General features: G+C 28.6%; 1 protein-coding gene across 4 annotated transcripts; it reads left to right on the top strand.

The window, feature by feature from the left end:
* Positions 1-5,215: 5,215 nt before the first annotated feature.
* On the top strand, positions 5,216-7,113 carry LOC21402688 (thioredoxin-like protein CXXS1). 4 transcript variants are annotated; one of them, XR_002901870.1, is made up of 4 exons: positions 5,314-5,351; positions 5,780-5,902; positions 6,650-6,744; positions 6,898-7,113. XR_002901870.1 is itself a non-coding variant. In XM_024163170.1 (3 exons), exons 1-3 carry the CDS (start codon positions 5,304-5,306, stop codon positions 7,048-7,050), a joined length of 471 nt encoding a protein of 156 aa, XP_024018938.1. In that variant the 5' UTR covers positions 5,216-5,303; the 3' UTR covers positions 7,051-7,113. The 4 variants fall into 4 exon arrangements, 1 of the variants encoding a protein (XP_024018938.1); XR_002901871.1 differs by lacking the exon at positions 5,314-5,351 and adding an exon at positions 5,472-5,498; XM_024163170.1 differs by lacking the exon at positions 6,650-6,744 and having other exon boundaries at positions 5,216-5,498.
* Positions 7,114-16,832: the final 9,719 nt, after the last annotated feature.

Below are 16,832 nucleotides of genomic sequence, written 5' to 3'. Positions count from 1 at the left end.
TTGGATGAACTTTTCATGTCCATCCTAGCTCTGGAGAATTATACTATCTAAAACTATTACTAAATCACCAAAATGGAGCAACAAGTTATGAGTCTCTTTGAACAGTCAACAATATAACTTATCCAACAAACCAAGCAACATGCTATGCACTTGGTTTATTAAGTGATGACAAGGAATGGAGCGAATCAATAATAGAAGCCTCATTTTGGTCAATGTCAACCCAATTACGACAATTATTTATCACTTCTATTATTTTGCAACGTAAAAAATCCGACAAAGTTACTCGAAAAACATTGGAAGCTTATGACGGATAATATTTTACACAAAATAAGATCCTTATTTAACAATCCACATTTTTAAATATCTGAAGCCGAATTATATAACTTTGTATTATATGAATTAGAAAAATTATTAAATGTCAACTCATCAACTTTAACACATTTTAGTCTACCTCTTCCTACTAGATCATTAATGGATGATCTAAATAATAAACTCTTAAGAGAAGAACTAAATTACAACACAGATAAATTAAAAACAGAAAATATAAAATTGCTACATAATCTAAATCATGAACAATGATATATTTACGAACAAATTTTAGAATCATTATATCGTGGAAAAATAATATTTTTTTTATCTGTGGTCATGGCGGAACTGGCAAAACGTACTTATAGAATGCATTAATTACAAAAATAAGATCAAATAATGAGATAGTTCTTCCCGTTGCATCATCTGGAGTAACATCATTATTGTTGCCTAAAGGAAGAACATCACATTCTAGGTTTAAAATGCCACTATCCATAGATAATTTTTCTACCTGTGACATTAAAAAAGGAACTCAATTAGTAAAATTAATAGAAAAGACATCACTTATATTATGGAATGAAGCACCAATGACAAATAAATATTCTATTGAAGCATTAGATAAGACACTTCAAGATTTAAGAAATAACTATCATCAGCCATTTGGTGGAATAATAGATGTCCTAGGAGGTGATTTTTGAAATATTACCAGTTATTCCCACAGGAACAAAAGAGGACATAATAAATGTAACTATAAATAATTCTTATCTATGGCCACATTTTTGAATTCTAACATTGACAGAAAATATGAGATTAAAACATCACAACAACACAGGCGAAGAAGTAAAAGAAATTGCAGCCTTTTCAAACTGGATATTAAGCGTTGGAGATGGTATCGCTGAAGGAATAAAAGATATAGAAAATGAAGATGTTACATGAATAAAAATACTAGAAAAATATATATTGCATTATGAATCAAATCCAGTTGAAAAAATTTCAACATCAATCTATGACAATTTCAATAACAATTTTAGTAACATTGAATATTTAAAACAACGAGTAGTAACCCTAAAAAATAAAACAACAGACGATATCAATAATTATATACTATCTTTGGTCCCAACAGAATTAAAATCTTATTATAGTTATGATACAATTTTATCTTCATCTAAAAACATAGATGAACTTAATCTCTTATATCCTAAAGAATTTCTACACAGCCTTGAATTTAATGGAATACCACCACATCAACTAAACCTTATACTCGGAACTACTATAATATTATTAAGAAATCTAAATCAATCCATCGGACTATGTAATGGAACAAGACTTATCATTACACAATTAACAAATAAAATTATAGAAGGACAAATTATAAACTCAAATGATATTACTGAAAAAGTCTATATACCAAGAATAGAAATGATCATACATGAATCTAATTGGCTGTTTACATTAAAAAGAAGATAATTTCTTGTCAAAACTTGCTATGCAATGACAATAAATAAAAGCCAAGGACAATCACTGCATAAAATTATTTTATATCTAGAAAGTGAAATTTTTACACATGGACAATTATATGTAGCTTTATCACGAGTGACAAGCCCAAAAAGATTGCATATACTAATTCACGACTCGATTAATAAATATCCAAATCATGTAAAAAATATTATCTATAAAGAAATTCTACACAATATCAAATAAGACATACATATTGTCGTTTCTTTTGTATAGCAAAAGTATTTTATCATCAATAAAGCCAAAACATATCCATCATCATAATGCACCATTTTTTATATAATTAAAATCTTTTATTATAAACATACTAAAAACATATTCAATAAAATTATTCCTTCACTTATTAAACAATTATTTCTTATCTTTAACAGTTAAACAAAATGACAACACCAATCCGCGCACTGAAGCCAAATGAAATTTACGAAACAATTAGGGCATGAATTTTCAGGTTATGGACAAACGATGATTTGACAACAAGACGTTTAATCAGCCTCGATTGTCTCTTAGTCGATGAAGAGGTAACAATTCTTGCAAATATTGCATTATATTATTTTTTATCTAACATTAAATACTATAAAATAAATGACATTTTTATTTTTGTCACTCGCAGCATGAAGCAATCGAAGGATCAATTCGGGCACGTGACTCAGGCACTATTTCTGAAAAAATTCAATTGGGTAATATATATGACATCAATAATTTTTTTGTCAGTGAGAACAAACCAACATACAGAGTTGTACCACACAGTGCAATGCTGCAATTCGCAAGTGCAACATCTTTTGCCCCAGTTACAGACGAATCACTGCCCATTCCATTTCATAGGTTCTACTTCGTTGAATTCGACCAACTCCAACACAGAATCAGAACAACAGAAATCTTAAGTGGTAATGTCAATCACTCTTTATGATTTAAAAAAATGTTTATTAATTTAACAATATATATTGTTAATATTTTCTATTCATTTGCATACATATGTGATAGGTATCCTAACAAGAGTGCAAAAACTTGAGCAAGCAAGTGTTGCCAGAAGATCAACAACGCGGTGCACCATAATGATCTAAAATATAAGGTAAATAAGTTCTACAAAAATTCTATTTTGACCATATGGAGAAAACATATAATTACAAAAAACCAAAAACTTTTGCAGTACTTAACAGATTTTTACATGAATCGTTTTCTTTTATTTTGTCTTTTCAACGGGAATGAACAACTCCAAGTTACGTTATGAGGACACAAAGCCGACCAATTTGATGAAAATGTTATAAAATTGATGCAAGGACCAATTGTAGCAGTTTTCACATCAATGTTGGTTAAGCAATATTTAGGTATTTTCTTAGCAATTCAAAACAATATTTTTATATAGACATAAAATACTTAGATATATGTATAACAAAGAACTAATCAATTTATTATAAATATTTCAAGCAATGCATATGTCTCAAGTACAGCAGCAACAACTTTCTACATTGATCTAGATATACTAGAAACAAAAACACTAAAAACAAGGTAACTAAAATAATCAACAAAGTCTGAAAACAAAAAAATTCTTTTACTACTTCTTTATTTAATTACTTTTAACTTTACATGTAGAGATTTGCCCACCAAAATCAACAAATTGAATTCCCAATCGCATCAGCAACACAAGCACCATCCATCGAAGAACAAAGGACAACAAACAGAAAAACAATCATTGAATTAAAATTGCTACAACAAGAAATTAATCAGGTCAGTACTATACGGTTCCACATTCTTTTTACTTTAAAACTACACTATTTAGGCTGACAATTTATTCTTAATTGTAAAGGACCTAAAATTTACGGTGAAAGCTACAATAATTGAATTCTCAGCAAGCCAAGGATGGTACTATAACTCATACCCCAGATGTTATCAACAATTAAGAGAAGCAGGAAGCGGTTGGTGGTATAACAGTCACGGGCATATAAAAACAATGCCATCCCCATGGTAATCAAAATTAAAATTCTTTATTATAAAAATCTATTTACCTTCCTTAATTATTATAAATAATATTTCACACAAATAATCTATTACTATATAAAATATAGGTACAAATTAATCACAAAGATCGAGGACCATACCGGAAACATGGATGTAACTATATTTGGCAGAGCAGCGCAAGTCCTCATCAAGAAACCATGCTCCACTCTAACAATAGATGAAGGCTTTACTGATCGGTTCACAATCCCATCAATTATCAACCGATTGAGAGGGCAAACAAAAATCTTCCAAATATACTTCCAACAAAAAGGAGGACAGATAAATACAATCGCATCGAAAATATTTGAAGACACTCAACCTGTAATATGACCACCACAAACATCTCCCACAGAAATACCAACAACAAGGTAAAATATTTTTACTAATTTATATAAATTGTATATAGAAAACAATATCTACTATTTCAAATATATATTTAAATAATATTCTATTGAAGCAGAAACACAACTATTAGCACTACCACCAATTGATCCACAGACACGAATCCCAAAAAAATCAGCTACAAGGTAAAATATATCGACTTATTTATTTTACTCATCAATAAAAAATAATAATTGCAATTTTACACATATATATCTTAATAACATTTTTCTATTTTCAGTTCTCGCTTAAAAGAAACACATCAATCAAGAAAACGTCTAAGAATCAAGGTAACACAGCCATACTTAAATTGAAATCTTTTTAATCTTTAAAATTATCAATGCTAATTTCTCAAAAATTTATGTTTTGCAGCTAAGGAGTGAGTGAAATAAAAAAGAAGCCATCAAACTCAAATACAACTTAAATAACCTTTTATAATGAAATCATCTATATTATATATATATAATATATATATATATATATATATATACCTGTAAACTCAAACACATTGTATATAACTTTTTGTAACAACATCATAGTAAATAACATTGTAAACAACTTTTTATATATAGACATATATATGTAATACATTACCATAAAAATTGTAGATTCTTTCTGTATAACAAAATTATCATCCGCTGCTATTAACTAAAGAAACAAAATATTAAAAAAACAGAACGAAATACCCATTTTGTACAGACCAGTTCCGGATTAGGTGGGTGGGGTCCAAACTCCATAGTCTGTTTAGTTCGTTGATTTAAATTTTTAATTCGAGTTAAGATGTGATTTTATGTGAGAGCTTTTTATTATAGTAAAAAAGTTAAATGTGATTGTTTATGAGAGCTTTTTACTGTAGCAAAATTCGAATTCTAAACTCGAATCAGCGAAATAAACGAAACCTTAGGTCATCATATTTATCCATTTTAATCCTAGTCCTCGTGGAAAATAGCAGGAAAACAAGAAAAAGGTTAGGAAAACCATGTATACTAGTGGTATCTTTATACTCGGCAGAGTTCCAGAGAAGCCAAATCACCGAAGAAGCAAATAGAAGAAGAACTCTCTCAGAAAAATATATAAATAAATAAATAAAAAAGGAGGAGAAAGAAATGGAAGGCCAACAACAACAAGAAGTACAACAGAGTAAGGCCAGAGTGGTAAAGGTTGATTCTTTGGAGTCTTGGGACCTCTCTATAACCCAGGCCAACAATCAAGGCAGTCCTGCGAGATTTATTTATTTTTTTATTTTTTCAGAATTCTTACATTTTTTTTTGGCAGATTTATTGGGGCATCTCTTCAGTGAGGTTTATGATTATTAATTAATGAATATGGCCCTCTAACTCTTCGTCTTTTGCTTTGGTGTCATTTCTTCCAATTTATCTCTACTGGATTTTATCTCTCTCTCTCTCTTTCTCTCTCTCTCTCTATCTCTTGAGGATCATGATCAGTGAATGCTTATGTGGGAGTTTTATTGTTGCATTAGTGGGGTTTGAATTGCTTGCATCAATTGAAGTGAATTATTATTTTTCTGTTTATTAGTATGGAGGATTTATTTTGTTTTGGTGGGATTGGATTTGTTGTGTAGATTGTTGTTCACTTCACTGCTTCATGGTGTATGCCTTCGGTGGCTATGAATCCAATTTTTGAGGAACTGGCCTCAAACTACCCTGATGTCCTGTTTCTTGTGGTTGACGTTGATGAGCTCAAGGTAATTTTTTCTAGTTTCTTAAACCAAGAAGAAGGCTTATTTTATTTGTATCATATAATAAGACAGGGGTCTGCTCTGGTGCATTATGTGAAAACAGCCATAGAATTTAGGATATTATTATTTTTGTGCACATGTTGGGATGATAATGTTAGATATTATATATGGGTGTTTGCTTTCTTATCTATTTTTCAATTTATTTGTTTTCTTTGTTGGAGATGTGGGGTTGCAGAAATTTGAGATATTGTTTTATATCTCTTTGCTCAGTGAAAGATAGATATAGGCTGGCATGTATCTTTAAGATACAGAATTTAAATATTTATGTTCGCATATGATTTATAACTGGTAAAATTTTGTTGGTTAAGAGCAAAAAGGAGTTGCTGACTTGATTCATGTGATGAAACTTGGGTTTTACAATCATGGTGATGCTTAGAATGGAGGGAATTCACTTGTGTCTTTTCTTGTTATTAGACTGAGTTGTAGGAATTAGGAAGTGATTGACAATTGCCACTTGAGGGTTTATTTTTTCCATGTCGAGGTAGTTTACATCGCATGGATTTGTTATGGATGTTGAATCTGAGAACATGTTCAAATTATGAGATTTTTCATTTTTTAAAGTTGGTGTTCGATATTCAAATGATTTGAATGTCGTGTTATATTTAACAAGTGCAACAAGTTAGGACGAAGACTCCTTGAATGATTAGTGATTTATGATAGCACCTTTGATAATTTTCCAAAAAAATTCTTCAGCATCTGCGATTCAGACACCGCTTTCCGTTTTGGTTATTTCTCCTCCCAATGAGTTAGAAATTTCAGGACCTTTTCCAAGCACATTTTGGCTACAGGTTTGAATCTTCTTGTTATGAAACTCTCTGTAAATACCTGGTTAAGTTCAGTTTGGCAATGTAAGCATTGGATTGAGATGAGATTCTGAAACTCAAATCCAAAACTGAAAAATGGATGTTATTTGAATGTGCACAATTGTTTTTTTTTGTTAGGAAGTGGCGTCTAGAATGGACATAAAGGCCATGCCCACTTTTCTGCTGATGAGGAATGGAGCTCAAGTAGACAAGCTTGTGGGTGCCAATCCAGAAGAGATAAAGAAGAGGATACATAGCTTTGTTCAGTCCATTCGTATAGAAGTTGCCTAGTTTTTGCTTTTCCACGACTTGTATATGTCATATGCTTTTAACTTGTAAAAAAAAAAAAAAAAAAAAAAAAACCGAATAAGTGATTGTTGTGATATAAGTTTCGGATTTGGATGTCAAGTTGGTTACATTACATGTCTGGTTGTTAAGGGTAAAACATCCGAGTCTTACATAGTTTAAATACAAAGATAATCGTAGTCATATAAAGATATTGAGCCACTCAACTTAAATATGTTAACCTTTTAAGATAGAAACCCAATACATTATAAAGTGTTATTCTTCTTCCTCATTTCTCTCCTCAAATTCTAATATGGTATCAGATTTCATTGCTCAAATAGGTTGGGTCGATCTATAAAAAATACAAGATTAGTGACTCCTAACGGAGCACTATCTTGTGGGAGCGTGTTAAGGTTAAAATATTCGAGTCCCACATAGTCTAAATACAAAGATAATCACAACCATATAAGAATATACGACCATTACACTTAAATAGTTTAACATTTTAAGATAGAAGTCCAATACTTTATAATGTGTTATTCTTCTCCTTCACTTCTCTGCCCAAACTCTGATAGTGGTTTCACGATTCAATTTCAGATTTGGATTATTGCTCTGCTTTCTCTCAAAATAAAGGCTGGTGGTGTAAGGATTTGACTTGCCTTGTTGGGATTATATGGCTGGCATAGGAAATGCATGCTTATCTGGTTAACCGGTTACAGAAGATACTAGATATCAAATGTGCCTTTTCATTTCTCCCAAAGTTTTCATGCCATTTTCTCGGGGACCTCTCATAACTCTAACGTAGGGCTGGCAATTCAGGTAGTGCACGACGATACGACTCGAAACCAGCACGAAGTTAGCATGTTTGAGTTTATTATAAATGAGTCTGAGTCATAATCAGGTCGACATGATTAACACGATTAATAAATGAGTTAGGTTAAGGTTAACCTCCTAATACGAAGTGACACAATTATCTATATGTGTCATCTACAATCTAATGATATGTGATATAACATGAAAGTTTATATGACATACTAAATACAAATAATGTGAATTTTAATATTTGTAGGTAAAATTCATTTATTTTTTTTAAAGGAAAATATAAATTGACCAATAAACATATTAAACATGTCATGACCGTGTTAAATAAGTCATTATTATATTAGTTATTGATTCAACATGTTAATTTAAATGAGTTATACTGGTTGACATGATTAACATAATTAATAAATGAGTCGTGTTTGGGTTAATATTTTTGACACATTTAATAAACATGTCGTGTTTGGGTTAATATTTTATGACATGATTAATAAACGGGTTAATACGAACACTACTCACTAACACGAATTGCCACCCATATCTAACAGTGATTTTGTTTCTCTTTGGGAGTTTCTCTAGCAGCACTAGAAAAAATGAATTATTGATATTTTTTTCTTTTTGTCGTCAAATCTGTATCAGAAACTGTCTGTTCTAAACGTTTTTTAAATCTAATGTGATTTTAACTAAATTTAATAGTCAGAAATGAAGTCCTATAATAAGGAGGCCTACCGGAGAAGCTCCATTTTTTTTTTTTTTGTTTTATTTTCTTATTTTCTCGTTACTTTGGGTTTTATTTATTTATTTTTTATTTTTTTTAAGGGTAGGCGTGTTAGGCAGACAATTATAACAGTAACTAAAATTAGTTTAAATTTTGACACTTTCACTTTGGAAAGAAGTTATTGATGTCAATCATTTATTTTTCCTTCATAATTACCAATTCACGAGATACAAATTTAACATGACTTTTAAATCACTAATTTGCTTTTGTGATCAGTAAGTAAATCATTGGTTAACTGATTTTCTTTTACTTATGGAACTAGTTTACTTTTTATCTACTTGCGGTTGACACTTTGATGTCATGAGTTATATAGTCCATATTACACTTAAACTACAGTTTGATTTAGGATCAGTTTGTTGAATTGAAAAGTTGCTCCAGATCCTGACAATTGCTATTCGTTTGATTCTTACTGTCCAATCTTTTCCAAAAGTCCGTGTTTCGAGGAAATAGGGGTTCTTGCAAGAAAAACTCTCAATGTTCGAGTCCAAATTTATCTAGGGGAAACTCAGAAAACATAAGACAATGCATGGGGATTAGAAATGGTGTCAAACGGAGGGAGGAGGGAGATGATAGCATCGCTCGGAGGCGGGAAGCCCATGATGGCCTTATGTGGAGGGAGTAGATCACCGCTGTGTCATGCAGTGAGGAGATGACGGCGATGACTAGAAAAGAGAGAAGAGAGGGAGATAGAAATATATATATATATATATTCTCTCTTGTGTTCTCCTAAAATGTCGTTTTACAAACTTTCTTATAGATGCAACTAGTCAACAACCCGCGAGTTGTTGAGAGAAATATTATTGTATTATATAAAAAGTTAAAAATTTTTATAGTATAGAATTAGTTTATGTATATATATATATATATAGTTAAAAGTTTTTTCCAATGTATTATAGGTTTCGTTTTCTTTTTTTCTTTTTAACTATAAAATACAAATTTTAAAAAAAATTAATAATAAATTATATGTAGTGTAGATTAAATGATTTATAAATAGTTATATTACTTGGTCTTTGAGCGTTTCTGGGTGGGTATGTTGCTTTTGATTCAGAACTGAATTGATTAAAGATTGTTAATATATATATTCAAAATAGTAAATGTTGATTTTTATTGATAATTGATATAAATTAATAAATATGTCTTACCTTGTGGTCAATCTTATTAGATATGGTGTTTTTGGATCTATTGTTGTGGCAGTTGATATTTGTGATGGTGATATTGAAAGATGGACATCTTCAAATATTTTTGAAACAACTGTAGTTATTTGTGCTCCTCTTTATTAAAAATAAACTTGCAAGATTTTTGTTTGTCCCTTTAACTGAGCAATGATTAGTGGAATTACAAATGGATTAGTAAAGCCTTCATCAATTGTTAATGTAGTGCATGATTTTTATATCAATGCTTGTGCTGCTCTTCCAATCACGGAAGTAATTTATAGTTTAATTTATTTAGAAAAGTATGACTTTATTTTATTTTAGTGTATTTTTATTTAATTTTATTTTTTATTCAAATTATTTATACTATTATCATTTGAGAGGCTTTAAAATTTAGCGCAAAGTGATATTGAAATGGGTAAAATCAGACCACAAATCAACATCTTTCTTTTTCGATGTTTTTCTTTTTTTGTGTGCGCCACACACACATAATTAATTTAAAATAACGACTAATACAAATTGTTTAAAAATAGAAGTAAAAAAGATGACACAAAAGAAATGAAAATAATAAAGTGGGAAAATCTTAAGCAAAGAGAGAAAAAATAATCTAACTTATTTCGTTGTGTTTTAAATTAATTTAATTTTATTTTGTTTATTTTTTTATTTAATTTGGTGTTATTTAATTTTAATTTAGCGTATTTTAATTTAATTTTATTATATTATTTATGGTATTTTTGCTTAAGTATTATAAAAAATTTGGCACAAAACGGTGGAATTAAATTTCAAATCAATTCAAAATAATAAATAACTATAATAATGAATAAAAATCTAAAAAATAAACCGGAAGTAGTATGAAATCGTCCAATTAAAAATTTTGACGGCTGTGATTCACGCTTAAAAAGCACGCGGAAGAGAAACGTGTTCAATGGGGGAAAGAGGGCAACTTCGCAATGATGGGTCCCGCCACTTTTTCCTTCGGCCAGCCGGGCGTCGACACGTAACAATCCTAGAACGAAAGACGCAAAGCCCATGCACAGGGAAGGGAAAAGAGAAGAAAAAAAGGTAAAATTAACAATTCACACTCAAAGGACAATGAACATAAGCGGAATTTTGAGAATGTTACTGTATGATAAATAATAAATTGTGAGTGTGAAAAGTGAATATTTTCTCTCCTTTAGTATATTCAAGTGGAATTCTCACGCGTTGATATGGAATATAATATTGTATCACATAAAAGATTTTTTTATTATTCTAAACATAGTTACAAATAAATATATATATATATATAGAAAAGGTTTGTTATTATTATACACAAATAGTATTATAGTTGGAAATATATTTATATATACATATAGACATATATACACTATAATAGAGTAACGCTTATTAGATTCATTGTGATGTCTTTTTAACTGCAAGACAAAAATATTAAGAAATCATAATAGGTCAATATAATATATAAATAGCTTGGCAAAGTTTTTATATAGATAATGTATAATAGAAGATCTAAAAAATTTTATTACCTTTTCTTTGGGCGTTTTGTAGAAAGATTCTATTAGAACAAAGACTATGGTTGTCCAAAAACTACCGGGTGAAACTGTAGAGAAAGCAAAAACAATATAAAATAGTACAAAAAATAAAGCAAAACGATTAACTTTGGGAAAAATGACTGTAAAGCTTGAAGAAATATGTACAAACGGCAGTAAACACATAAGAACAAAAGTGTGAAAAAAACCGACATGAACAGTGTATTCTGAAAAATGATTCACAATGAAGATAAAGAAGAAGAAATTAATAAGTAAAAGAGAAAAATACAACCCAAAATAGCAATAAAGATAAATATGGAAAAATAATACAGTAAAAATAGCAATGTTTGCCTCAGAAACATATTAACTGTTTTTGATAGAAAAAGAAGAAGGTAAACAAAAATGTAAAACGTTTATCCCGACATAGTATACAAAAATCAAGGAAAAAAAGAATGTGGTGAGGAAACAAATTAGACTAACACTGTATAGTGAATAGTAGCTTCAAAGGTCAAATCAGTAAATACACATTTAAGAGGTTGAAAGAGAAAGTTCACTGTTCATAACATTGTAAAGTGAACAGTAACACTAAGAATCTCCTTTAGAATATTTACAATAATAGTATAACATGAAATGTACTAAACTAAGATAAGAAAAAGAAAAATATATACCAATATTACTGATAAAAATAAAGCAGAAAACATTAAGAAAATTGAAAGAAAAACTAAGGAGAAAAAATTCCGGCAAGTAAATAAGAAGCAAAATAGGCAGAAAATGAAAAACCATTGTAATAGAGACAAAAAGACTGAAACAGAACAAAGTAAAACAGAACATATTTTTACAGAAAATTATTTTTATGTGCTGTAAAACAAAGACCAGTATATGAATGACAAAATAGCAAGTAAAAATTTAAAATCTTTCATACTAATAATATACATAAACTAAAATAATAAATGTATAAACAAATTATGAATAGTTTTGTAAGATTAAAATACCAATGATATTAAAATAGGTATAAGTAAAGAAGAACGTTGGAAAGAAAAAGGGATATTGTTTTAGTACACAAAAGATAGGGAAAAAATGAAGCAAAATAAGGAGAATGTATTCACAGCAATTTTTGGACAACCTATGTGATAAAAAAAGACTGAACATCTTGTGACATCATCATCGCTACAGTTCAAAAATTGTTAGAGTAAAATGTGTAAGTCAATGGAAAACATAAAATCTATTTGTAGCTAAAATCAAGTAATGTGTATATATATGTAGACTTCAAATTTAAAAATAATGTATAAGAAGTTAAAAGACTACAATACGTAAAGGAATGAAAAATATATATATATATAGGCAACTAAGTATTCAAATAGTTAGTAAAAACAAAAAACATATTTAACAGAAAATGGTTAAGAACAAAAAAGATTAACAATGAGCAATATATGATAGTAACGGTTGTTAAGAATCTATTAAAGTATAGCATGAACAAATATTCTTGGACCAAAAAAGCACATATTACTATCAGCATACTATACCCATATATGAAACAACAACAGCATATGTTACATAAATGAGAGCAAAAAATATTAAAGATACTTGGAATGATACCCAATCAATGTCGAATATAGATTAAAAAGAGATGCACAGATAGCAATAGAAAGGAGCAAAGCACTATTAATGAAGCATGGGACTAAAGGACCGAGAGAGCAACTATATTTGATTTTCAATGTCTAGCACCGATTCTGCTACGAATAAGCAAAATACACAAAAAAACATTGCTATATATTAAATAATTAATATGACAAAGATGTTTTACAAAAGAAAGGATGTTCAAATAGTCTGTACAATATACTTAGCTTAAGAAATGCATGACATACACATTTTCCATCAATTTATAGAACAAATTCTCCTATGACATTATTCAATTCAATTAAAAAAAAAAAAAAAAACTCATTTGAACTAACATATATAAAAAAAAAATTAGAGTCAATATTCAATTTTATTGTCAACATAAGATAAACAAAATAGATATATCATATGTAACTAAAACAGAACCTAGCAATATAGTTGGCTGGCATCTAAGTTATTACAGGATTTATGCAAAATATCAACAAATATCAAATGAATAGGTAAAAAGTTAAGAACAAAATGATGATTTTGAAGTACTAAAATATGGAAAACATATAATATAAAACAAAGACAAAATTTTGGAAACTGATTAGTAAAAATGTGTAAAAATTCATTGAGAAACAATGACTTGAAGAAGAAGAAACATCATATTCAATAGGAAAGAACAGTAATAGGACATGGATAAAAAAGTTAAAAGATAAAGGCATACAACTAAAATAACTCGGGCAGCAGCAAAACAACCACCTCTCTATTAATAGTCATATAATACATGCTCATAATAGAAGACAAATACATCATCATCCCCAACAAATAGCAAAATCCTTTAAAAAAGGTAGACTTTGAAAGATTGAAGAAAAATGCATATTAGTTCAATAAATGTATGAGATACATATTTTCCATTATTTTATAGAAGAAATTCTCCTCTGACATTCTTCAATTCAATAAAAAAAAATCCATTTAAACTCTTATATATAAAAAATATTGCAATCAATATTTAATTTTAGTGTCAAGAGAAGATAAATAAAATAGAAAAATATTTATTAGTTACTTGATTCAAGTACTTATCTTCTAATCTTACCTATATATATATATATATATCATATGGAACTAAAACAGAACCTAGCAATGTAATTGGCTGCCATCTAAGTTATTACAGGATTTATGCAAAAAATCAATAAATGTGAATAAAAAAGTTAAAAGATAAAGGCATAAAACCATAATAACTCGGGCAACACGTATAAAATAAAAGAGGGTCAGAAAAAATATAAACATTAGTAAATGACTTAATGAATAAGTAAATTCATATAATCGATGGAGATAATAGCATAAATCAATATTTTAAGACAGAGAAAGATATATAATAAGTAAAAATATATTACCTTTTACAAAGAAGTACACCAAATAAAACATATATAAGAGAAGACTAAATATTGGAAATGAAAAAGAAACATATTATCAAAGAGGTAGTAATAATATTATGAAAAGTCTAATATGAATAATACTTTTAAACTGTAAGAAAATAGAATAGGAAGGATAAAATGTAACAGGTGAAGAAAGAACATAAAATGAACACATATATATAGACATGAGGTAACTGAAATCTTGATAGAAGACTGAAACGAAAACATGCAAAAAAATATCAATGAAAGTAATGATTATACTACGGCAAGTGTCATTAAGCATGGATCGCACTGTAAAATACAACCAATAAACAACCAACAATAAAATATTAGATTTGCATTAAACAGAACTAAAAGAGATGAAGTGTATGTGTCATAATATAATAGTCATAAAGCTTGCGCAATCTCCCATATAAACACCTGCAAAAAAATATCAATTAGAATAATAAGTATATTACGGCAGATGTCATGAAGCATGAGTTTCACCGCAAAACAAAACCAATAAATAACTGACACTAACATATTAGATATATGTTATACAAAAAGGAAGAAAATTGAATATACGGCTCAAACTATAACAAAAGTAGTAACAAATCAGAAATAACTAATAAAGGAAAAAAATTACATAAAGTGAAAAGAAACAAACTCAAACAAAAATCTTAAAAAATTTAATAAAACCCCCAAAGGAAAAAAAGACGCATTAAAAAAATTATGTAAATAAATCCAAAATGATAGCAAAAAATTAAGGAGAGGAAAATAAATATATACAAATAATAAATAATAATATGAAAAACGATAGAAACTAAAGCAGTACAGAACCAAAAAAACATATGTGTAGACAGAAGAAAATTATAAAAATTATGAAAAATATAATAACACACATTATAATAAAAAAATAACGAATTAGTACATAAAATAAAAAATCATTACCACCAAAGAAAACATAAAGAGAAAAAAAAATTCCCCAAAAAAAATCATAAAAAAAGAATAATGAAATGGTTTCGAAAAATATAAAAACATCAGCGTAAAAAAACTCCAAAAAAACTAAAATGAAGAGAGAAAAAAAAAACATACAGAAGAAGTACTAAAGATAGAAATAGCATTAAAAAAAGGATCGAAAAAATTAGGAAAAAAATCGAAGCAACATAATCATATTTGTCCACATAATATAAAGCAGAAAAAGAAGGAAAGAATGAAAGAATTAAGCGGCAGAGGAAAAAATCGAACCAGTAAAATCCAGAAAAAAAAACTCAAATGGAATAAAAAAAATATAGAAGAGGCAGTACAAAAATACAAAAAAAAATATCGAAATAAGTAGAGAAAAAATCAAATCAGTAAAATCGTAAAAAAAAGTACCCAAAAGGAAAAAAAAAATCAAAGAGAATAAATAGTGACAAAATAAATCAGATTGGGGAAAAACGAAGAAGAAAAAAATTTCTAACGGACAAAAGAGAAACAAAATTAGATCTGTGCAAATAATATAAAGCAAAACGAAAATGAAAGAATGGGAGAAGAAATGCATAGAGCAAGATCGAAAGAAGTAAAGAAAAAATCAAAGCATCAAAATCGCGAAAAAAATATACCCAAAAGGCAAAAAAAAAATCAAAGAGAATAAACAGTAACAAAATATATCAGATCGGGGAAAAACGAAGAAGGAAAAAATTCCTAACGGACAAAAGAGAAACAAAATCAGATCTGCGCATATAATATAAAGCAAAAGGAAAAGGGAAGAATGAGAGAAGAAATGCAGAGAGCAAAAACTTTCAGAGGAAAGAGAATGAGACTTTAGACGGTGGAAAATATTAAGAGTGGTTAACTATGAGATTTATGTGTATTTTTTATAAAAAAAAATACTATAATAAATTATAAATTATGATTTAAATAAGAGAATGAACTCTCCAAATCAATGAGAAGAAACACAATTCAACCCATCAGGCATCAAGCTGTTTCCCATTCTGTAAAAAATATTAAAAAAAAACCCATAAATAGACAAAAATGACATCAATAGAAATTTCCCATAAACAAACAATAAAAGACAAATCCGTAAATACACATTTAAAAGGTTAAAAGCGGAAGTTCACTGTTCATAACATTGTACAATAAACAATAAAGCCGAAGAGTCTCCTTTAGAATATTTAGAATAATAATGTATTCAAGTACAACTCCACAAGTATTATTTTTGAATACTAACTCACACTTAAAAGAGTCAATTCATTTTATTTTTATTATATAACTAACACAAAATCTTTAATAATATTACTGTCCTTAATTCATCCCCTTGATGTTGAAACCGAAAAGTAACAAATAATAAACCTTAAATCGTGGAATTATAGTTATACTCACGAAATCGAAATAATTTTGATATCTATTCTATTACTTGGGCAATTGATTTGTCGCATTGCACTTTGTGTCACCCTCAAATTGTAAATTTCATTTGCGGTTTGTTTCTCTAAATTGAATATCATTATTTTATTAAAATAAAAATTCTCAGATCATT

The sequence above is a fragment of the Morus notabilis genome, unplaced genomic scaffold (genome assembly GCF_000414095.1).
Source record: "Morus notabilis unplaced genomic scaffold, ASM41409v2 Scaffold114, whole genome shotgun sequence".
In the NCBI taxonomy this organism is placed as follows: domain Eukaryota; kingdom Viridiplantae; phylum Streptophyta; class Magnoliopsida; order Rosales; family Moraceae; genus Morus; species Morus notabilis.
This window is presented reverse-complemented; position numbering and strand designations above follow the sequence as displayed.